Source organism: Psittacula echo, assembly GCF_963264785.1.
Source record: "Psittacula echo genome assembly, chromosome: 1".
Classification (NCBI taxonomy): Eukaryota; Metazoa; Chordata; class Aves; order Psittaciformes; family Psittacidae; genus Psittacula; species Psittacula echo.
The window spans coordinates 133,065,883-133,090,676 of NC_137735.1; the positions used below are offsets into that span (position 1 = coordinate 133,065,883).

A 24,794-nucleotide genomic window follows, 5' to 3' on the forward strand; every position below is an offset into this window, starting at 1 on the left:
TAAACAGTGTTTACTAAAGAAAACTGACTATTGAAATTATCTCAGCTAAAAATGCTTTTCAAAAGGAATAACTACGAAAGTCCCCAAAAAGAAATAATCTATAAGCTAGATAACCTGTTACATGTTAGCCAGAAAGTCAGATAACTACCTGTGTTGTCACTGAGGGAACAGTAAAAGCAATTCACCCTACTTGTCTTCAACATCTGCTTCCTATAAGCAATCAAGTCTCACTTTGTGGAGGAGCACGCAGCAAAGGGGATCTTACACAAAAAATGAACCAAATAAAGTATTAGGAGTCTATATTAGCAGACATAAATATCACTCTGAGAGACATGTTTTGATATTTTTACTCATATAGACTATCAATTTACTTTCTAGAAAAATGTGGATGCAGCAAGGTGACATATCAATCTAACTAACTAATTCAAAATTAGTTTGTCTCCCTGTACCCATTTGCAGAAGGCAAATAGGTTTTGTTGAGAGGCTGGGACTTAAGTGATATATATTTACATTGTAGTCGAATTACCTCAATTTTTTTGTAACATATAAAAGTATAAATAAATGTCGTTCTGTGGCATCACCTGAGATAAAAAGTGTTTGAATGAGTACATGCTTTAAATATAGGTTACTTTCCAAGTCTAACACAGGGACTTTGCAAAGTTGGGATCTGGACCTTCATCGCCTTTCTTATTCCAATGACAGAAAGATAATTTTTTAGGATACAGTGAAGAAAAAGTTTAAGTGAAATCAACAGTGTGAGAGCAATCTATTTAATGATAAGTCCTTTACATAATTTAAAGTTAGACAGTATATCAACAGGAATAGCCAAATTTTTGTGGCTAGAATCTCAACAACTCACAATTTCATTTTAGCCACTTTATGAAATTCCACATCATATGTGTGTCTCAATTCTTTTGATAGGTAATACTGATATGGTCATTAGAGTTTTGCTGGATGCAGGATTTACAAATGAACTTGCCCAAAATTACTGGAGTAAGCTGTCTCTGTAAGTATTCATTTTATTGACACTGATTTTTTTTGATGCATTTCAAAGTTTGATAATAAAATAATATGCATGTATATGCATATACAGTTAATTTTTATACATGATAGATATTTAATTCACAGTTATGCACTTAAATGGAAAACCTTAGCATAGGAACTTATGATAATTTTGGTCAGTTTTCATTTTAAATCTTATTTTTGCTTACAGTGATGGAGTTGTTGCACAATTTGTTGTTACAGACGGTGGAATTACTAGAGTGTTCCCAAAAAGGTAACAAATACTATAAAATAGTACAATATGATCATTTTGAAACCTGAAAGAATGGAGTGCTAAATAATGGATTTATTAAATGAAAAACAACTTCTACATTCTGGTCCGTAACTATGATAACTATAAAATGAATGGAATGTCCTGTTTTCCTTTGATTTTACCTATGTCACTGCATGAAACTGTTCTGTAACATTATTTCCGTAACAAGTCCTGTAATCCAAGTTTCTAATCAGTGTAGAGTAGCAGTAAATGCAGTGCCCTTGTAGTAGTAGTGGGGCTATACTAATCCCTAATTTCTCCTAAGCACTCATTTTCCTTGGCAGACCTGTACTGTAAAGCAGTAGGTGATCCTTTATTTTTTAGACTAAGAGCAGACCAAATGGTCCAGGGACTTCAGGAGAGAAAAACGTATCATTACCAGAGGGCAAAAAGGGAATGTGAAAGTTATCCTATAATAAACTAGATATCCCCACCAGTGAGTGGGAGTAGTGTGGGCACCAGTATACATATACTGGTAAATGGAAAATGTATCTATTCTCTTAGTTTATCCTGTGTTTCCCAAAAATGGGAAAATGGCAGTACATTTTGCTCCCAAAATTATTTTTTGTCCTGTTTTGGTGTTGTTAATGATATAAAATCTTTTGGAATGACAGAGCCTTGGGCAACATGGTCTAGGGCGAGGCATCCCTGCCCATGGCAGCCTGGTTGGAACTAGATGATCTTAATGTCCTTTCCAACCCAAACCATTCTATGATTCTGTAATTTCTCCAGAGCTAGCATGTGCTGTAAAGTTTTGATTATATTTTCTTGCAAGTAGTTTAGCAGTTATACTTGTCTCAATATATCTAAAAATGATGAGACAAGATCCATGTTTTTCCAAGGATACTAATTTCTTCTTTTTTTTCAAGGTTTTTTTAATAATTACACCTTGCAGTTAACCAGGGAAAGCTGACAAAGTCTCAGGACTATATGAATGTATCTCACATTGTTACTGAGGGTGAAACTTTAAAAAGACTATAATAATTCTGCAGCACAACTGTAATGAGACTCTAACTATCTTTTTTGATCACTTTTTGTGTGTGTGTGATTAGGGCAGGAGAAGATTGGTTGGAAAATGCTGAAACTTATGAAGTCAGCTTCTATAAACGGAGCTTAGATAATGACAACTATATTTTCACAGCTCCATACTACAACAGTAAGTCATCACTGTTTTGAAATGTCACAGCTAGCTAGACAAATGTAAGAGTACTTGTGGCAGTTTCCCATAGCTGTTGAGGTCACTGACAAAGGATACAAGTGGGGCATTTCATATGAAAAAAATCTTGGGACATCACCCATTATGAAGGAAGTGGTAGCTAGGAGGGCACTAAACAAAAAACATCATAGTTTTTATCGACACAGTGGCTCTGTATGCTCAGAATCAACAAAGCTGAAAACATGCAGAGTTCTGGTGTTCGTGTATTATACTGAAACACTGTTTTACAAAGATGCTTTGTCAAAATTGTTTTAAGAGGAAGTGAAAAAATACTGCACTCAAGGGCAATTACATTACCTTAAAAATCCTTACTTGAGCTGAGATCTATACTTCCTCAGCACCAAACCTAACTTGGGGGAGCAGGAACAAGGGTCTGAAGTCCACAACAACAAAGTCCACTGCACCCCTGCAGACTTTAAATGTTGCTTTTGGATTCTATTGCAAATTGCTGTTACTCACCAAAACCAATTTGTCTGAAATATCATGATATTTAAAACCTAAGTATGTACGATAGTTAGTACTCATTACTGATGTGAGCAGCATTAACTTTGCCAAGCTCATCTAAAAGGCGGATGCTACCACAAATGACATACTCCTCTCCTAAACATACAGGATCTTTTATTGCTGTTATTTCTTACTTATTTTTTGCATCTTTTCGCAATAAAATGTTGAGAAGGTAATTAACTATATTCCCTGAAGCCTTTGTTGTTCCTCATGAGCTGCAGGGAATGTACTTTTAACTTGCTTTTTCATACTAAGCAGCGTTGAAAACAGGCTGAAGTCTGTCAGAGAAGTAGTTGTTGGTCAGTGAGTGGTGTCAGTACACCCTGCACTGAAAAATACACAGACGACAGCAGGATAAAATCTTTGGCTTGGATCCTGGTTTTAACAGAGCTGCTCACATGTGTAAAGAGCTGTCTGTACATGGAGCTGTCTGTAGCAAAAGAAAAAAAGACTACAGTAACTTTATGAAGCAGGGAAACCACATACAAAAAGTGAATGAAGAAAATTAAACAAACGTATTCCTTTTTGTCATCCAGATGTTAGTGATCTGAGCAATTACAGGTGATAGATGTGCAATACAGCTGGGTCAGTGCTTTTGCAAAAGGCTTTTTTGAATCATTCTGGGCATTTGAACAATCATTAATTTTGGTTTCAGAGGTTATATCACCCTAACTTTTCTTTTTCTTTTCCTTTCTATACTCTCAGAAAGTGGTGCCAATAGCTATGAAACAGGTATTATGGTAAGCAAGGCTGTGGAAATAACAATTAATGGGAAGCTTCTGAAACCAGCAGGTAAGATACAAACCACTCTAAAAACATTAGTTATTTGCTTGTTGCTCAACAGTGAATTAGAAATTAAATTGAGATTTCAAAGGCACTTCACTTCATATAACATTCTTTTCTCTGAGACTGTTTTAATCTTGCTAGAGTAAATCAAGCCAAAGATCTGGTTGTGTTTGAGTCGGAGTGCTTAATTTATTAGTCTTATGAAGAATGCTGATGGTCAGACAACAGAGCAAAAATCACATTTTATCTTTTTCCAGTTTAATAATTTAAATGTTATGATAATTTTTCCCTATTTTTAGGATTCTACAGTTACCTTTTTTTTTTTTTCATTTTACTAAAAAAGACTTTCATGTATTTCTTGTTAGTTGTTGGAATAAAAATTGATGCAACCAGCTGGATGGAAAATTTCACAAAAACCACAATCAAGAGCCTGGTAAGCAATTGACCAAGTCTTTTTTGAACTTAATTTGCATTTCTCAAAGCTTCAGATGCAAATAGGTCTATTAGCTCTTTGTGCCAGAGTCATACTGATGCATATTTGCCAAGTAGTTGTAGTATTTAAATCATCCAAATGCACAAAATAAATCTATGTTGAAATAGGCTGTACTTTGTACTTCTTGCTTTCATAATTTCAGATCATGTATAAAGACAAATGACATATTCCAGCCAGTAGACTCCCTACTAAGATTATGCTGTAGCAATTAATTAAATCTGCAAAAGAATTGGTGAATCTATTTTTATTTAATATGGAGAATGGGTAAGCAGTGAACAATAAGGATTTATATTGCAACCAACATCACAGCAATTTAGCAGAACTTAAGAATATAAGTGCATGACCCTTTCATTCCTTATATCTAATGCTTAGGTGAAAAGGGGAAGGAAAAACTAAGGAATTAATGTACACTGGGAAAGGAGAGGCACAAAATGAACATAATTATGGAACAATTGGATGAGTCAATATTTATTGTTTGTTCTGTATTAAAGAAATTGATAACAGTGTCCATTGTAGGTATTAAAGCTGTAGTTCAAGGGGTAGGCACATTCATTGCCTAAATGTCAGAACAGTGAAGGACAAAAATACATAACTGAAAAGAGAAATAAAGAAGAATATCTCAGAATTAATTTGAGATGAATGTTTGCAGCATTATCCGGTAGTCGTTTTGCTCAGGGCATAATGCAAGGAGGAGATATACTGGTCTGTATAGACATATTGCAAGAAAAAAAGAACATGTAACCAAAGCCATGAAACCTAACTGGTGGTGGTGGGCTTCCTTTATCACTTGAGGTTCCCATGCTTTGAGAAAGGTGAAGCCTTTCATCATCCTAAAAAAGATACTTGGCAATATATGTCCTAGGCCTTCTTTCCACACCCCAAATACATGTAAATGTACATGTTTTTTCTCTACAACTCACAACAGTGACATCCTGAGAGGTTCCCCAAACTAATATTTCTCAATCTATTAAGGATACTTAAAAAGGGAGATATATCAGAGACTTTGTAAAAGACAGTAGAGATTATGCTGTTGATAATTACTGAATGCAGGTTGTTTACAGATATTTAACTTAATACAAAGATATTGAAAATCAAATCACTTCTTAATTGATTAATATCACTGCAAAATAGAGTTTCTATTGAAACATTTTTGTGAATTTTACTGTGCTTTTTTTAGTGCAACAGTGAAATCTGTGGCTGTGAGAGAAACAGTATGGTAAGAATATGTTCAGTTTATTAATATCTGGCAGATTATGAAAATTCAGTCATTCTCTTTACATTTATCTAAGACAATTATTCTTATTAACCTCAATGATTAAGGTTAATTTTACAGAAAACAGGACTTATGTTTTGAGAAAGAAATTAAGATAAGGAAAGGAAGGGGTGAAAGGGTATAAAATTCAGATGAAGTGGTTGTTGTGAGAATCATTGCAATGAGGTTATGAGAACTAGAGGGAAGAAAAAAGGTAGAGTGATACCAATTGAGAATGATGTGATGAGAAATGTAAGAAAAATGTAACGGTAATTTTCACTGCAAGAGGTGAATCCTGAGGAAAGGGAATATTAAAGAAACAAACAAACAAAACAGAACTCTGAGAAAAAGAGCACTAGAAGTACCTTAGAGAAGATAAAGACAAACTCAAAAGCACCAGAGTATGTGATATGCCCTTCAACAGTCGTTAGTCATCCTTGTTTCCTCTGTTCCCAGCCCATGCAGGATTGGGGGATCCTGTAGCTCTGCTAGCACTCAGGAGAGCACAGCTTCAGGGGCTATCACAGTATCAGATTCTGCCATGTGCTTAAAAGCTTTCTCTGCTCTTCTGTGAGTTCTTTTGTGGAGTGTGAAGATCATTAAATGCAAGAGTTGCAGCTAAAAGGGTACTCTGGGAGGTTATCTATTTGGCCACACTGCTATCTTTTCAATCTCTGACTGCTAGGATCTTTCACAAAGTGCAAAGCACAGGAAACCAGTGCTTCTCACTCCTGCACCTGACACCTGGACGAAACCCACTGCAGTCCTTGGCAAGCAAAAATAATCATGACTAGCAAGCTGAGAGTCTGCCCTTAAAGCTTTTTACCATTAAAAGCTGCAAATGGAAAAGGACTTGAAGCATGGCTGAAGCACATGAGAAGTTATAGTACCTTATTATGAGTTGAGACTCAATTATAATCAGATTTAATAAGGATATAGCACTCTTAGAGCTAACAAAGTATTGAGCAAATAAGAATTTACAAAACAACTTTTATGAAATTAAGCCACAAATAAGCCTTTGATCTTACAAAATTTTATAATATGATAATGCTGCTTATTATAGCTTAATATTGGCCCTTGGCTATGGGGTTGGGTTGTGATTTAGCCTGAGCCACATAGATTTAAAGATAATTCTGAAGTGTTGAATAAAAACCAGGTTCTTACAGAATGTTGTCCTGACAAATCCTTCCTGTAAAACATATTTTACTTTCTCACAATAGCATGTGGACTGTGTTATCCTTGATGATGGTGGATTTCTTTTGATGTCAAATCGGGATGAATATACACAACAGGTATGTATAGTTTTAAGGACAGAACATGAAAAACAATAAGGAGAAGTTTTAAGAGAAAAAAACCAGCACTTCACTTGCAACTTACCCTAAGAATAACATTTCTGAATCACAAAAAGTTTGCTGTATCAGAAATTCAAGTTATTTTGTAAGTCTTTTTCACACTTTTACTTATGGCTTAAGATGCCATACTCCTCCAAAGTTGCATTCTTTGTGCTCTGCCCTTAAGCAGGTTAGGCTGCTGATGGACCTGTGATGATGAGCGCAAGTAGTATGGCATCCATACACCTGCTTTCTCATATTTTTCTTGCTTTTCCCAGAGCAGGGTAATCTCATTGATAGTGCATTTAACAATTATTGTCTAACTGGAGTTCCAACCAAACTTCGGGGAGATAAATAGTCAAAGAAAGAAACAAATGCATAAGCAGCACAGCCAGATGAGTTGTGTAGAGGAAAAAAAATGAGTGTGTGCATGGTGGAAACAGAATTTTTTACTTTTTAATGAGAAAAATACCTGGAAATACTTCAACATCCTTTTATATGCTCCCTCATCAGATTGGAAGATTCTTTGGTGAAATTGATCCTGGCCTGATGCGAAACCTGATTAACATGTCCCTGTATGCCTTTAACAAGTCGTATGACTATCAATCAGTCTGCGATCCTGAAGAAGAACCAAAGCAAGGAGCTGGACTTCGTTCTGCTTATGTGGTCAGTAGTCCCTTGTGTGGTGACTGACATTCCCTTAAAAGTCTGCAGGTGCTTATACAAATAACATCGTCTCTGTTGTTTTTTTCCCCAGCCTACAATAACAGATATTTTGCATCTAGGATGGTGGGCTTCAGCAGCTGCCTGGTAAGTTCAAATGTGTAAGAAAAATGTACGTCCAAACTAGTATTCAGTGGGTGAATAGTGAAACTGCTCTGAATCCTTTAGTTTATGCAGTTTCTTATGGTGAAAATTCATAACTGTGTCTCCAGTGTTCTGCCAACAACTGAATGCAAAACTACTCTTGTGTGATTTTGTGTTCTGACTCAGAAGTCAGCTACAGGAAGCTACAAAATCAGCTTCAGGAAGCAGACTTGTGATTAATGTTCTAAGTCTGATTGCAGGTGTGAAGGTTCAGACGAAATTATTGCATTTAGAATTATTGATCACTTGGTTCCCTATTTCAGAATATCATCTTTCCCTTCTTCAAGCAAGAAGTCTTAAGAAAATCAGTGGTCACCTTAAATGAATCATTTGACGAAAACGCATGAATCATAGAATCTCTTGGATTGCCTACCTGCATTTTCTGTAGCCAAGGGCAAAAGTTGGTATATCTGGACTGTTGTGAAGCTCTGGGATTGACCTAGAAAGAGGCAGGATTACACCAGTAATTAGGTTTATCTTTCACGATCAGAATGCTGGATAAATTTTAAAACTAAAGATCCATTTAGGAGCTTTCTTTTCTTCTTACTTTGGCTTCTGCACTGTTAATAATAGCCACAGAAAAAATTTTACTTACTTCAGAGCCATGTAGATAGATACTGCTATGAGCCACTCCCTCCAGCACCACGTTGAGATCAGTAATGGGGACTGATGTGGTACTTTTGCACTGGTCTCAGTTGCACTCTTGGAGACAGTTCCTTTTTCTAAAGTTCTATGATGCTTTTTTTTTTTTAATAATAATTATCCAGCTGGAATAAATTACCTCCTTTATAAAGCTAAGAGTTAAAATATGTAGCAGCTGAACAAACATAGTAATTTTCTCACACATAACACCATGAAAATTGTGTATTGGTTTTTATTGGTTACATTTTGTTAACAGCAAAAATATCAGTTTTCTTGGACAACAGCAAACTTCAAAAACTGGAGATGGGCAATAATCCAGAAGAGAAACTTGAGCTCTTCTCAGAAAAACTTTAGTTTATCAGTGTTCAAATCAGACTCAGTAGTCTGGACTCAATTTAGACCTGAGGTTTATTTTGTGTGATGTTTAACTTGAAAGCATCACATGAAAGTACTTTCTATGGACATGTTTTTAATGGAATCTAGGTCAGAAGCAGGCAGAGAAGACCATTAAGCAAGCAGGGTGAAAAAGGGCTGACCAAAAATGGAATTAGTGAGGCACCTGGCAAAAGCAAATGCAAGGAAATAAGAGAAACCAGGTTATTAAAGAAAACTATAGTGTTTCAGGCAACAATGTGGGATAAAGGTGTGAGTGATAATGTTCAAAATGTATGTGGGCTGCATCAGCATTTATTTAAGAGAGTACATATCATTTCTCCGTCATGCTCTTTTAACCTAAATTTTACAGGCTGCCTTTTTCACTCAGTTCCCTGTAAAATCTGTGGTAAGCCCTTATGAAGCATTGCAATTTTCTGTCAGTAAATTGCATCACTGTTGAATGGCATCAGGTCTTTTCTCATCCATGATAGTTGGTGCGCTGTCCATCTGATGATTCAAGGCACAAAGATGAGGATATGAACTGATGCTCATTCAGGCAGTGCTTCCACTGTAAAGGTGACAGGCAGATTCCGTTTCTTCACATGTGTATCACACTGGATTAGAAAAAAGGAAAAAGTCTTGGCAGCTGAATAAAATTATACATTCCCTCTACTCTGCCGAACAGCCATTAGAACAGAATGACATGAGGAGAGGTCAGATCATATTTGTGGGCAGAAGCACACCTAAAACATAACAAGAAACTTAGAATGTTTAAGCAGAAGCAGTGAGTCAAAGAATATAACTTGCAATTTCTGTTTTGACAGGTTGTTATATTGAAGGGGGTCATGTATGTGGCAAGTTGATACTCACTTCAAGTAAATAAAATAGGAAAAATATGATAATGAGTGAAGAAAAGTAATCTTAAATAAATGGACCTCCTTAAGTCTTAAGTGTTTCAACTGCATCTAGGAGGAAAACATGTTTCATATCTTAAAAGCAGGAATAGAGATGATTCTAAAAGTCAACTACTGCAGTAATTATGTTCATAATACACTTGTAATATTTCAGTGGTCGTCTCCTTCTCAGCAATTTAATGAACCTTAATCAGTGTAAAGTATCTAATTCAGGAGCATTTTCCGTGAGTGTGTTCCAAAGGAGTTCTGGTTGGTTGAAGTGTTAAAGGAATGCCAACATGCCTCTTCCACCTCCCACAGAGGTGTAAAAGGAGGACATGGATAACAAGATAAAATTTCCATTATGTGAGTTATGGGCACAAATGATATCAAATCTCAACAGCAGAATAAAAGATTAGTGAGAAAAAAGACCTGGGAGAAAGTGAGAAAAGGAAACCAGAATCAAACTCCAGTGTTTAAAAAAAGACAGCTTTAATAACTGGCAAATGCAAAACAAGCCATGATGACTGTGTTGTGTGTAACTCTTATTTGTGTGGTTTTTAAGGATCCATTAAAATGCAAAGAAGACAAAGAGCCTTTAATTGTCTTTTTTGTGTTCAGGTCTATCTTACAGCAGCTGTTTTTGAGCTTGACTTTTCCACGTTTCCTTGAAGCAGGTAAGTCAAGAGAATGTTAAAGAGTCAACTTTGAGTGAAGTAGAAGGTAAGAATCTAGGCTGGGGGCCATACTTGGATCTCCCCATTGCATCTGTGACTTAAAAATGTCATTTTATATTTATTTATTTTTGTCTTTCTGTCAGCTGATATGGAAGATGATGATTTTGGTGCCGCCTTGCCTAAAACAAGCTGCATCACTGAACAAACTCAGTATTTCTTTGAAAATGATGATAAATCCTTTGGTGGGATTGTAGACTGTATAAACTGCTCCAGGTAAAATTGCTTCAATATAAGTGATAACTTTTGGATATTCATTTATTTACCAAAAGATAATGACACTATTAGAGGAACAAAAAATTTTGGATTAATTACACCAAACTTACATAAGAAAGAGAGAGGGGTATATAGGCAGTAAAATGATAAATTGCATTTTTTTTGTATTTATTTATAATGAATTTTAATAGTAATAATTAAGGAATTATAGAAATTTTTGGTCAAATTTTTGTTTTATAGTCTGTATAAGCTCCATGAAAATTGTATTTCTATCTGTGTTACAGTTTGGGGTTTTAAAATTTGTTATGTCACCTTGAAGGCATTCCACAATATTCAGAAGGAGATGATCTTCTTTAATCTGGTTATGTACTGGTATTTTTGATGGTCAAAAAGATTGTGCAATTTGTCTTCAAATTTACCTTCTAGTCAATAGCTCTCATGATTTAAGAGCTGTGGATCTTATTAAGCAAGCCATGTTGTTTTGGTTTGTGATTAAAAGACTTACTTTTCAGGCTCCATGTGCCTATTCAAAATGATGTTTAATGTTATGGTTAAAAAAAAAACCCTCAACACTTCAGAAACATAGCACCTTGGACCTAGTTCTGTGTTTCCTGCAAAATCCTACTGGGTTGAAAGTTTGTGTACATTAGAAAGTTTCTGAAAATGTATTGGAAATTAAAATTAACAGTCAAATTTCAAACTTCTTGAAGACAATATTTCAAGCCAGGAAAGAAAGACAGAGGATACGGTGAATTCAGACAAAACGTGAAGACATTTTTTCCTACTTCCATACTTCCTCCTCCATGTTGCATGTTGGTAATACGTGTTTGTGCAGTACCTGGTTGTGCAGAGAACTCATTAAGATGGGGTTTTGTTTTTTTTTTTCTGTAAGGTTTTTTGACTTGGTTTTGATTTTGGTTTTGGGGTTGTTCTTTGTGGTTTGCTTTTGTTGTTTTGTTTTGGTTTTTAATCTTGAGAGTTTTCAGAAGAGTTCTTCAGTTTACTGAGAGGCTGCAGGAACCCTTTCAGTAATATTGCAAAAATAGTGCCACAATGTGAGAATGAATATGAAAGGACAATTTAAGCTGGTTGAAACAACCAGATACGTAAGCATAACATAAGGTATTAAATTAACAGTTATTTTGTACTCTTATTGTACCCAGTCAGTGGTACAATCTCTTCATCTGTGAATTTCTGAAATAATCCAATCAATTCACAGCTAAGTAACAAAACTCTGCTTATATAGACTGGTAACCACCTATATTAAAAGATTTGTTTGTTGTTTTATGTGTATATTTGTTGGCTTATATGTATTAAAATGTATTTGAATCCTTTAAAAGCAATTAACCTGACAGGTTGTCCTGACTTTACCTCTTTTTGACAGGTAGAATGTATTTTATTAATGACTAAGAAATATTAAGATGTATTTCTCTGGGATTTTTTTGAAGGGCTGTCTGCCTTTCCAGGAAATTTCAATTTTGTTTGTTTTTTGTGGTTGGCAGTTTTCTGAGTGTTGTTGGGGGAGAAATTGATGCTAGACTGGTTTTATTTCTCAGTACAGCTACTATTGTAGCGGTACAGAACTAGCTATTAACTCAATTAAATTCACTTTAAGCTCTTTTCCATTTTTTCCACTAATAAGTCTAGTTGAAAAGGGGGACCATGGAAATGTCAAAAGGATTACAAAATTTGTTATAGATGTTGCTCGCTGTTCATTAATGAGAAAGCTAAACAGTAGCAGGCAGACTGAATCTGTGAAGTTGAATTACTTCTATTCCAGTACTGTATGTCCTTCTCAACTAGTGATTTCCTTGCTTCATTTAAACACAGACTTTTGTTGCCTTTTTTTCCAGACTTTATCATGCAGAGAAGATTTCAAACACCAATCTAGTATTCATTATTAGTGACAGCCAACTGCTATGCCGCTCCTGTGACCCAAAGCCACTCATGCAAGCGGAGAAGCCGGGTATCCTTTAAGATCATATTATTTAATAGTGTGGATTGATTTTTGGCAATGATATGGTGGAATATATTTGGGGGAAAAAAATGACCCTTTTGTATACATGTTAGTAGCATGGTTCCCAAATCTTCATTTGCGAAGTAAAGCCATGATCATAAGTAGCATGGTTGCTGTTGAAGTACTTGAAGGAGCAGATATTTTTGGATGATACCCCAAATGGTCTGCAGCAGGAGGCACTGAGGTAGGGAGCAAAGCTGTTATTCATGAGGACCTAAACAGAAATGGGCTCACAGGAACTTAATGAAGTTTCCAAAAGGCAGATGCAAAGTCTTGGATCCAGGACACAATAATGACATGCAGCTGGATAGGCTGGGAGCAGAGTGACTAGAAACAGTGTTGCAGGAAAGGACTTAAGAATCATGATGGACAAGCTGAACATCAATGGACACTGTGCTTTACAATAAAGAGGGCTAGTCACATCCTGGCTATGATAGCAAGGGTGTAGTCAGCAGGCTGGGAGAATTGATCCATACCGTTTCTTCAGATGTGAGACCGCATCTGGAATTCAGTGTATAGTTTGGGGTTCCCCACTACCACAGTTACATACTGGAGGAAGTCCGGTGAAGGGCCACCAAGGTGGTTGGTATCTGGAGCGCAGGACAGGCAAGGAAGCCTGTTTGGGTTTGTTCAGGTTTTAGAAAAGACAAGGGTATGTCATGTTTATCTCAAGAAATAACAAAAAAGGGCAACACCAAGATAAGAGCATTTGGTTGTGAAAAGTTGGGGTGCTGCCCTGATGCTTGGAACACTGAGGTGAAGTGATGGAGGACATTAGTGTGTGTTCAGTGCCAGTGAGAACTTTTTACTTCTTGTGGAAACTGCTTTAACCATCAAAGGCTAAAGTTTATCCAGCTGCTGGCATAGAATTTCTTCAGAGCTGGCTGGAGACATAAGTGGCTTACATGCTAAGCAGAGTCCTTGCAACTCATGCATTAAAATTAAAAGCATGTGAAAGGTGGTTCTTATTTACAACCTCCTCCATGCCAATCTCTATGCCTTTAGCCTGCTCACTTGTGTAGATACCTGTAGTAGATGCTGAGTAATACATAAAACCAACATACACATATTCTAGGCCAGGATAAATCCATTTTAATTTTTTCTCTGCTTAAGGATAATATGCCAGAGTTGGTAAATCAAATTATGATTTGGATTAGTATGAACAGAATATGGAAAACAATTAGTAATACCTTTGTCTGTGTCAGGAAGTTAGTTGAGACAGCTTCTCCCATTCCTCAAAGAAAAGCAGATGGTGGTAGAGATGACTGTGTTTCTTTGGCATAAGCAATGCATTCATTGCCACATGAATAAAACTAGAATTCCATCTACACTTCAGTTGAAAAGGGAGTTACATTGGGCTGGAAGAAATACCCATGTCATCACAGAACTATGTAAACACAGCCCAATATTCTAATTGGCTCCAGTCCATGACAGTTTGATTAACTGTTGCCACTGTCTGAATTTATACACAGTGCTCGCTATAGGAAATTGAGCACGTTTGGTGGGAAATGGGCACATGACTTGCCTTTCCCTGTAGACCCAAAACCTTCTAGAAGGCAGTAAACGACCCAGAGCAGCTGGGTGGGCTTATATTGACTAAATGCACTATTTCATCTTTGTTCCCACTGTGCAGTACTAAGCTATTCTCTCTTTTCTATAACTAAGGTACATTATGAAATGCAGATGTAGCATAACATCACACAAGCAGACAGAATGACCTTTGGGTGCTATTCAGATGGTTATTATTAGACTCTGCTTCCTTCTGGCTGATACAGCTTTCCTCATGCACATTGCTCTTAGAATGTTTCTGGGGTTTGACTTCCCTTTCAGCTGGGCCCTGGCAGAGGAAAGAGGAGGTGAATCTGATAACACTGGGACAAAGACAGATGTAGATCTGTACAACTAAATTACCTGTCTTCTTGCCTTCTCTTCCATTGGGCATCTCCACTCATTGCAATGAAGCTGCTCTAGTGTATTCATAGGATTGCTTCAAGTATAAGTTAGAGTTGCTAAGATAAGTTTTGGTTCTCATTTTTTTTAAAACACTCTAGATTAGCTTTAATGTATGTACTACCAACTGTGGAAGACAAAACCCTTAACTTAGTGAATGGTAATATAAGCAGGTTTCAAAGAGAAGGCAGTTTTGCAGTATACCGCATCCATGCCTTTCAAGTTTGCTGCAGGAACTTGTGTCCCTTGTTAGCCTGTGGCAAATGTGTAGTATTTACACTTAAATATCAGCAATTACAGATTTCAGAGACACAAGCTAAAGCACTACCTCATATTTACAGTTAGCTAATTAGTAGTGTGTCACTGGTCCCATTTCTATCCTGCTGTTCTATTAGTTTGGACAGCATTTTCTTAGTCTCCTTCATCACTGAAATGCTAATGAGATCTGATTAGGTTTTCTGTCATTAACTCTCTATGCCAACATCAGGATGATCTTGTCTATGATTTTTGGGGTACTAGAGATGTACACATAATGAAACCAGTAGTTCTTATAGGCCTTCATTGCAATTTTCAGCCTGTATATAACATGCTTTCAAACAGACTTCCTCATATATCTTCACTGGAGCACAATAACTCCGTGCTAACATATGCTATAACCAATCATCAGTATTGAAAGTTTATTACTTTATCAAGTATTTTAAGTAATACTTATGCAATGTCAATAAAAGCAATACAGAAATTCTTTTAAAACCTCATGGTTTATTTTTATTTTGTGTATGATTCTGGAAGTATTGGTTCTAAAAAGTCATGCAGGATGTTTATTTCTGTGACTAAAGCAGTGTGGTTTATTTATCTGGATGTTTGGTTTGGTTTTCTTTAATTTAAACAGAGAAGGGTGACTATTGATGTTTATTTCAATATCTGAATTAGCATAAATCTTCTCCACAAAGTCAAAAACAGAATGTTAATCTTGTTAATATCTGATGCAGAAAAACCAGTCATGGTCCTTAACCAGAGAAACAGATGAAGGGCCAAATCCTTGTGAAATGGTCAAACAACCTAGATACAGAAAAGGTCCTGATGTTTGTTTTGATGAAGCCAAACAGGTAAAACTGAACTTGTAAGACTTTAGGACTATCTTCAAAAGCACTTGTAGATCTATTTTAGAAGAGCAGTGAAAACTATGTTTAAATATACCTTGGTGACTGGTAACTTATCTATCACTAAACATACTGTTCACTCTAGACCATAGCCACTCTACTTCCAAGAATCCCATGATTAACATAAAATTAACAGCTGCTTTCTTATCTGCCTTTCCTATAGCCATTGAACTTTCACACATGATTCCAACTAAAACAAAAAAATATCAGCAAGCATAAAACTGATGGTCTCTGTACAGTGCTGTCAAAATCAGTTCTTCTATGGCTTTCACAAATGGATAATAATCCTGGCTCAGAAGTAATATTTTATACTAGTATTTCCAAATATTATTTAAGGTGTTGATAACTGTTTTAAAACATCTGGCTTAGGATATTATTCCTCTTAAAAATTCTTCAAATACGTATTGACCTTGAGTTGCATTCTCAGCAGGTATAAAAGAGCATTGGTTTACTGAAATCATCAAAACTATGCTGTTTAGTACTCCCTGTATGGTATGCATCACAGTTTTGAAGGAAAGAGATCATAACTGCCATGTATGGTGATTATTTTGAATGTACTCTCTGTCTTACCTCTCAAAATACTTTATGAAAGAGAAAATGTTGAATCCAAAATGTTCAGTATTAATTTCAAGATAAAAAGTACTGAACATGCAAGTACCTGCTATTATATAAAATAAATACTTTTAAAGTGTATTTATAATGCCTCATCCCATTTCTGCAAGGTAAAGATTGTCCAAAGCTAGTGCACTTAATTGGATATAACTGCTGTATACCATGCAAGTTTTTTTTCTCAATATATTCTCTACTTTTCTTTCATGAGGTACATTTGCTGAGATGTCAGTAGTGTTACAGAAGTCCAGACAGTTGGTAATCAGTGCATTTTTTTTCAAATAACTAAGTTTTATTTTAGAAAGGAAGTCTTCTTACTGGCCCACAAAGTTTAAACAAAGTTGAAAAACCAGCCAAAAACTATCTGGCCACTGTAAATGTAATCCAAACCTTCCTGATACGATTATGTGTGAAAGTACAACTCTTGCTCACTAGCTTGATGTGCTAATCAGTGTGTAAGTCATGTGTTCCGTAAGAGTGGATTGTTTTGGTTAAGTTTATTTGCAAAATTTGCTGTCAATCTCTTGCTCTTGGGTGGATGCTTTCACATTAACTCTGCTAACTGCAGCAATCTGCATGATATCTCATCTTGTATGTCTTTTTTTCTGTGTTTCCTTTCCTCTACTCGCTACTTTGCCCGTTATTAATAGGATCAGCCTATATGCACAACGAGTCGTGCCTCTGCCATGACGTCCGCTCCTATCTTCATTTTTCTGCAAGTTTTCATGTGGTGTGGATGGTCAGTTCCTTTCTCTAATTTTTTGTTTTGTTCTTGGCTTAAAAAAATTAGCAGACTTTTTTACTTACTAAACATAAGAAAGAAAACAGAATGAAGCAAGTCCCAAAAGCAGCAATCCGGAGCAAATTACTATTGCAATGTTAAGGGAAATTAAATATGAAAAAACCTTATCTGGAGCCTTGTAAATCACAATTACAGAACACAAGGGCCTCTCCCAAAGCAAATACAAAGTCATGGGAACCTGTCTGGTCAACCCTGAGATAGCACATTTACCAACTGAGTCAGTGTCATTCCCTTAAGAATGTTTTTCCTTGTCCCTATTAAAATGAACAGAAGAACAAAGTTTTCTACACAAAGGTACAAAGTAATGAGGAGAGATTATACCTGCAAAAATAAAGCTGTGTGTAGGGATAGCAAGAATGAATAAGCGTTGCTAATGATTAAGGAGTTTTCAATGCATTCACATTAACGCAAATGTTAAGGATGGAAGGTAACAGTGCATATCAACTTGCTTAAACTGTGAATTCATAAAATTATATTTTTACTTCCTATATTTTTGCAACTTGAACATACTCGTTGCCTAATTGCAGCAAGTTTTTTCTTCTAATGAAATACACAAGTACCTGAAGTCCAGGTTATTGACCTGTTGCAGACTCTGGAGCTCATAACAAAAACCTTGGCATTTTAGACTGTGCTGCATTTAATGGTATGAGAGTGTGCATTGCTGTGCTAGTGACATGTATGCAGGGAACTGCTGACCTAAAGGAAACAAAATTCATGACCTTTTACTTTACACTGGAGGGGCTTCTGATCAATATTATTACTCAGAAAACCACTAGAGGGAGATACTAACATACCTATCAAAGTAAAGCAACTGAGAGGCAGAAATGGAAACGGGTAATTTATCAGAGTTAGGGTGGTAAAATATTGAAAATTGTAACAATTTAGAGCACTCATTTTCTCAATAATTTATATTATCTTTATATTTTGGGGAAGGTTCAATGAATAGCACTCAAGCATCAGTGGAACAAAGCTTCAAGTTCTGTTTAACAGCTGTATTTGAGTAATTTTGAAGTTTCCTATTCTGTATTTAAATGATGTAATTTCTAGCAAGCCTAGGAACTTGCACAGCTATGGCTGAAGGTTTTAGAAAGAGTCAAAGTCCCTTCCCCCAAGATAGTGGTATTTCACATTAAAATCTGGAAGATTAACATCTCATGTTCCTACTCATGCAATTTGCTCTGTAAGTACCCTTGTTTTAATTAAAAAGCTACTGTCCAATGTACATAAAGCAGCAGAGACTCACCTTGAGCCTAATTCTTTATGCCCAAAATGGTATTTCTGCTCAACCAAAATACTGGGAAACCCACAAAATATAATTTTAGCTGATAGATCTTTGGCAGCAAATGTTATAAAGGTAGTTCTGTTCATCCATCCTGTTTTTAATAATTTTGTGATTTTGGAAATGTATTCTCAGTGTAATTAATTTATGTAGTTTTATTAAAATCACTGAAGTCAACACAGATACAAACCGGCTGATCAGGTTCAATAATGGCAGCTGGTTCAGGGTTTTTTTCATCAAGGGTAACAAAGTAGTCTTTGCCACCACCTTGAAAAGCTTGCTCTTACTTTGCACATGCACTCTTTTTGTCTTCCATCCCTGATAATAAGAAGAACTCTACAAGTCTTTGGCCCCTTCTGGGAATGTCTGATTGCCGTCAGCTCCCAGGGTTGTCAGACAGAGATTTGAGGGTGATTGGCAGCCCAGACAACTGTGTACATCTTGATGGGATTGGTTGTATCCCTGATCTACATGTGGGTGGCTGTACAGCTTTGACAGCTTTGTGTGGTATTCCAGCCAAAGAAGGGTAACATATACTTATGAAAGACCATGCATCGGAACTTGAAATGGCTCTTGAGTAAAAGCAAAGGTCTTCTCCATGCAATATGAAGCATTTAAAATATGTGCTTATAAAAGGTATAACTTTGAAGTAACCAGTTATGTCGAAGGCCAGATCAGAAGCTTTTCTGGCAGATATTGTTGCTTTATCCTTTGGTTAAGGTTTCAAGACAAAGTTTTAGTACATTAAATAGTTAGTGTGGTTCTAAAGGAGTAACAAATATTTTTATAGACTTAGACGTGTATGTATATATATATGTACTTATATTTGCATGTGTGTCTTTAAGGCTTTGGACTGGCACTGCTGTCAAGGAAATATCTAATGTTTCAATATCAATGAATATGTGGGTTTGATACTTAACAGTGAATATATGGTTTTACAAAACCATTCATTTCTGTTCTGCACTTGCTGAATAATTTTCACAGTGTGATGTTGTAAAATAACCCTCTTTAGAGTTATCACAGTAAGGCAAGACATGAAGGAGATGACATTTGGATTTGATGCTTCTATACCTCAAGCATGCAAGGAAACTTGACAAGTGAATTATTAATGCAAGAAATTTCTGATACACTTCTGATGAAAGTAAACTGGCTAGAAAAGATACTTTCCAATTTTTTTTCTTATTATTTCTGTCTTCAAAGGGAAATAATATACTGAATATTATTTAGAAGACAACAGGAAAAGGACAACCCCAACTGATCTGATGGTTATTCAGGTTTTCTGTGTGACTAATGTAGTAGTGACTAATGCAATGGGCTGGACAATTTCAGTGAAACTGCTTAAAAAAGTTCAGTGTCTAATTGCACTGTATGAGGTAAAGATAAAGATAAACTAAACTGATTCTGTGTAATCTGTTAAGAGATTTTATGAGAAACCTCAATAATAACAATTACAGGAAAGAGTGAGAAGTTTTCTTAAAGCTCAGGTAGGTGTCCCTGCCCATGGCAGGAGGGTTGGAACTAGATGATCTTAAGGTCCTTTCCAACCCTAACTATTCTATGATTCTAAGTGTTTTCAAAAATGACATTTTGAAGACCATTCAAAACTGACATTTTCCTCAATCTGGTTCCAAGTTAATGATGGGATCTCATTTCTTGTAATTTTCACAACAGTTAAAGCACACAAGAAAATGACAATGTGCAATGCTGGGGAGAAAAAAGTAGTTTAGATAGGATTTACTGTACCTTCTTTGCCACTACTATTTTCGTCTTGGCTTAGGATACAAAGGAATAACTGGTTCCAGAGAGAATATTTAGAAATTGTTCTTGGCAGAACTGCTGGTTTACCATGGTAAATTGGTAAAACCTCAGACATTTGATTACTTTGATCATTAGTTTAAAATCTCACCAACCTTCAAATATGTATATAAACCTTGTATACTTTTGTCCAGTACAGTTTAACTGTGTCATTCATAAGAAGATGCCTTCCCTGCATGAGGCTTCCAAGACATTCTCCAGTGTTGTGATGTTGTGAATCCTTTAAAAACTGCTCTGTGTAGTCTCAGGGAGACAGCAAAAGATATTAAGATATTTATTTTTAGTCCAATGAGGATATTACATAGTATAACTGTTGAATGTAAAAGCAGCACCCATAAATTGTCATATAGTTAAAAAAATCCTCACAACGAAAGAAAACGTCTCAAAAAGTGAATAGAAATGGGCTACAGAATGGATTTATATTTTTTTTAAGTACATTTAGTAGTAGGATTAATGAATGTATTTTTCCCAATATTTGGTATAATGCAGAGTGACATGAAAGCTGAGTACTGTATAATTATATATGTGGAGGTCCATCTACTCTGTATTTGTCCTGGGTGCTGTTTTCACTATAATGATATTTTTCCCTTCATATTATGCACAATTTTGTTTAAGACCTTCAATTTACTTCTTTCTTACTCTCCAGACATCTCCCCTCTGTTGGAAAATTTTAAACCTTGTGCTTTTCTTTAGACTATTTCTTCAAAGATGACTCTTCTAAGTAATTTCAGTGATAAGAATCATAAATACCAAGAGGTAACAGAGTACTGTTCATTGAATTCATGGTAGAAGAAACTATTACTGATAATTCTGTTTCTGATGGTACTCACTGTGAGGAAGAAACATCAGCATTATTTTTAGTTGCTTTGAATAGAACTAAAACTACAGGACAAGACACAATGCAGATGCGAAAAAGTGACAGAGCCAAACTAAATAAACCAGAAAGTTCAGTGCATCTTCAAATGTTAGCATCCTACTCCAGATCTGGTGCAGCAGAGTTCATTTATGACTTACTTTTGACCGTAAACCTTAGGAATTTTGGGCTTGCAGAGTGGACTCAGCTAAAAAAAAAAAAATAAAATAGAAGCCTAAGCCAAAATTATAGAACTAAGTTACAAAGCTAATAGATCACAGAGACATGTCTGGAAATGGCTACTATTCATAACGAATGGCAGCTAACGTGAGCTGTTTGCTTTAGGAGAGAATGAAATTACTATGTTTTTTTCTGCCCTTTTTTTTTTTTTTTCCCCTCAAGAACTTGAATGCTGGATTTTGTTTTGTTTTAGCGTGGTTTGATTTGGTCTGGGGGGAGTTATTTTTTTTCTTTACATCCAAGTTTCTAAAAGAGACTGTTGGTGGATGCTTTAATTTCTAATGACTTATTGAGTCTAATTTGACTGCTGTATCTGATTTTCCGTGTATTTACTCCAAACTGATTCCGATTCCTATCACCTCTCCGCTTTAAAAAAAATGCATTGTGTGTAGTGGGAACCTCATTAAAGTCCTTGCCCGTTAAAACTGACAAAAGGAACTCACTGAAGTCCTTTGCTATGCCCTGGGATTCCCAAGTTCCCTCTTTACACCTCTGTTATCAAGCAGTTGCCCTAACTCCGTATTTGGCTTCATGCTTTTGATTTATTTATTTATTTATTTGAAACTTTCCATTATCATTTTCAGCATATTTTGTAGGGAGGTCATAAAAAAAATCTTTATCAGCATTCTTAATTTCCTGTTTATTTCTAATCTGCCGTTTTCATGTGCTTTCCCATTCTTGTCCATTTGAGTAAACTTGTTTTCTTAAATACCGATCTTTTCCCTATGACAGTGTACCTAATTTCCCTACTGATTCTTGCAGGGGTGTTTCTTTAGATAGCTGTGTTTGGTTTATTTTGGGGGGTGTAATTTGTTGGGGGTTGGATTTTGGGGGGAAGGAGGGTGGTGAGGGTTGGGTGGTTAATTATTCTAATTTTGGCATTCGTTTTACCTGGATTTTTAAATTGATATTTCTAAATATCCGTCTGGATCCTCTTGAGGTACTTGCATTTTGAGATGATGTTTCTATTGCTTTTTTTTCCTGTTTTCTGTTTTTTGTTGGTTAAATTTTTTTTTCTGTTTTCTTGGGTTTGTTTGTTGTTTTATTTTGGAGGGTCTTTTTAACTGCTTTTGGTAATTTTCACCTAGTTCCCTTTTTTGAAATTGATAACTTTTGGTTTGGATTTGTTTGGTCTGATCTCTCACGTAACAAGGTAAATCTTATTGCATTGTGGTCTGCTAGAGCTATACAGAGCAGCTGTCTGCTAGTGATTTTGAAGAGGGCCCATACACCAGTAAAAATTCAAATGCTGTTTATTCCAAAAGACAGTCATTTGTCATATCCAAAAATATGATCTCTATATCTCTTTTTGATAAAGCATCGATCCAGTTTATACATGGCTTTTCTAATCTCACATTTCATAAATGATATTGTCACTTTGACAGGGTGCTCAGCACTGCAATTCTAGTATTAAATTTTTATTATTAGACTCTGATACTTCTTACCCTTACAGAGATTCCATGATACTTTCCTTTTCCTGTAATACTTTTATCCTATTACACTTTGTATTATCCTTTAATACTTTACATGCTCTGCTGTATGTCCTGCGCTGCCAGTCTTACAAATTTGGTAGCCTGGCAATGCTCTGTGCTACTGATTAATTTCCTTCCAACAGCTTTCTGATATGTGTATTCTATTGGGATGGTTCATTAATGACTTCTCTTCATTCCCCCATCTTAAGTTTATGTTCCTAGCATTACTGTAGAAGCACTTGAAAGTTTTGCTTAAGGATGTGCCAATAAATTAAAGGTGTTTTACTGACCCTTCCATATTTATGCTGCTTGTACTTTTTATCCCTAACCCCCACACCCTCTTCTGAGACATGCTGAGTGTTAGTTACATGTGCCTCAGTGGCATGTCAGTCTGACTCAGGGGCTGTTCATGTCCATTGGCTCTCCTCTGCTTTACATGAAGTCAGGCAGGCTCTGTTACTGTAAAGGTGCAGTCTGTCCTTCCCTGCACATGTTCCTCCTGTTCAAGAAGTTTTCCCAGTTCTTACTATTATCTAAGTCCCTTCCCACCTTACACTGTTGTCTTGCCCTTGGAGTCTTGGGATCCCTTGGAAAATGGAAAGTGTCTGTTTCTACTGTGGGTACAGAATACAATGAAAACAAGGGGAAGACCAGGTATTTTCAGCCTTCAGAACTACCTGTGCAAGGAATAGCTGGAACATTGTCCTGGTGTTCTAGGCAGCTAAACATAGATTGCCACAGTTCTGAGAAAAAAGATATGAAGAGTTATTAAGTCAGAACAGGTATCAAACCTATTTCAGTCAGACTAATGAGTAAGTCCATAATGTGGAAGATATTATGAATTATAGGCAGAGTGGGACTGGCTAACAGCAATTAGTAGTAAAAAGGAATGGGGAAAAGAGGTGTGATTGCTGTGTGGTATAATGAATAGTTAGGTCCACTAATGCATGACAGAGTGGTGGAGCTCAGAGCAAGTCCTCAAGCTGGAGGGTGTCTTCTCCAGGGACTGCATCAAATGTGTACAAAAAGCCAATAGAAAATCTGGTTCTTGTGCTTAAATACAGCATCAGAGACAGAGAAAGGATTTTCATTCTGTATGATCATATCTCCACCGCATATTCATCTTAATGTGTGACCATGTTGATGAAACAGACATGAACATATTCTGGTATTCATTTTCTAATCCTTAAAAGGTATCTGGTTTTCCATCTTTCTTCACAATAAAGTGATACTCAAAATCTCCAAATTGATGTAATTTTAAGGAATATAGGTGTGGCTTATTGGGCCCTGCTGGCATATCCTATAGCATTTCTTGTTTGATTGTGTAAGTATCCCATCTAGTTCATAAGTGACTGCAGTAAGCCTTGTAGGAGTTTAGTCCTCCCATGTAGCATTGCCACTCTCAGTATAAAAAATCAGCCAAACTTACAGGAATTATTTTGATGTTATTTTAGGCAAAATAACGTATAAGACCAAAAAGATGCCTCAAGGATAGTTTGGAATATTGAAGGCTGAAGTGTAGATTACCTCCCAGGAAATTTAATAGTAATTAATTTTAAATGATTTCTTCTTTTCTTGTCAACAGGAAGATTCGGCCGACTGCGGTGGTGCCTCTGGTCTGAGTCCATCACTGTGGTCTATGGTAGGAATTCAGTTGGTTCTGCTTTGGCTGTTATCTGGTAGCAGACACTACCAGTTATGACCTTGCTAAACCAAAACCTGCATAACTTAATCAAGACCCTGCCAAAACGATAGCCTCAGTTTCATTTTAAAAGGGTCAGCTATTCAGACAGCAGCAGAACAGCAGTGCTCGTGTCTGGTTATCACTCGGTGTGAAACTCATAGAGGCACCCACGGTGGCTGCATGTTGGAGTGTCAGATCCTTAAACGTGTGTGAATGCTGCATCATCTATGCCATCTAAACAGAATTCTGTATGTGCTCCATTGGGGAATCTGAGATTATTTTTTCCTTT

At 36.2% G+C, this 24,794-nt stretch overlaps 1 protein-coding gene across 5 annotated transcripts in view; it reads left to right on the forward strand.

The window, feature by feature from the left end:
• The window catches only part of CACNA2D1 (calcium voltage-gated channel auxiliary subunit alpha2delta 1), a gene marked incomplete at both ends in the record, with an annotated part of 399,650 nt that extends 375,127 nt beyond the window's left edge, over positions 1-24,523 (forward strand). For all 5 annotated transcript variants that reach the window (XM_080618635.1, XM_080618636.1, XM_080618637.1 and 2 more), the window contains 14 exons: positions 922-1,006; positions 1,214-1,276; positions 2,368-2,471; positions 3,741-3,827; positions 4,187-4,254; positions 5,492-5,530; positions 6,787-6,858; positions 7,411-7,563; positions 7,655-7,707; positions 10,296-10,351; positions 10,495-10,624; positions 12,478-12,590; positions 15,615-15,697; positions 24,407-24,523. In XM_080618635.1, coding sequence (XP_080474761.1) covers positions 922-1,006; positions 1,214-1,276; positions 2,368-2,471; positions 3,741-3,827; positions 4,187-4,254; positions 5,492-5,530; positions 6,787-6,858; positions 7,411-7,563; positions 7,655-7,707; positions 10,296-10,351; positions 10,495-10,624; positions 12,478-12,590; positions 15,615-15,697; positions 24,407-24,523 — 1,223 coding nt within the window. The remainder of the gene's footprint in view (positions 1-921; positions 1,007-1,213; positions 1,277-2,367; positions 2,472-3,740; positions 3,828-4,186; positions 4,255-5,491; positions 5,531-6,786; positions 6,859-7,410; positions 7,564-7,654; positions 7,708-10,295; positions 10,352-10,494; positions 10,625-12,477; positions 12,591-15,614; positions 15,698-24,406) is intronic.
• Positions 24,524-24,794: the final 271 nt, after the last annotated feature.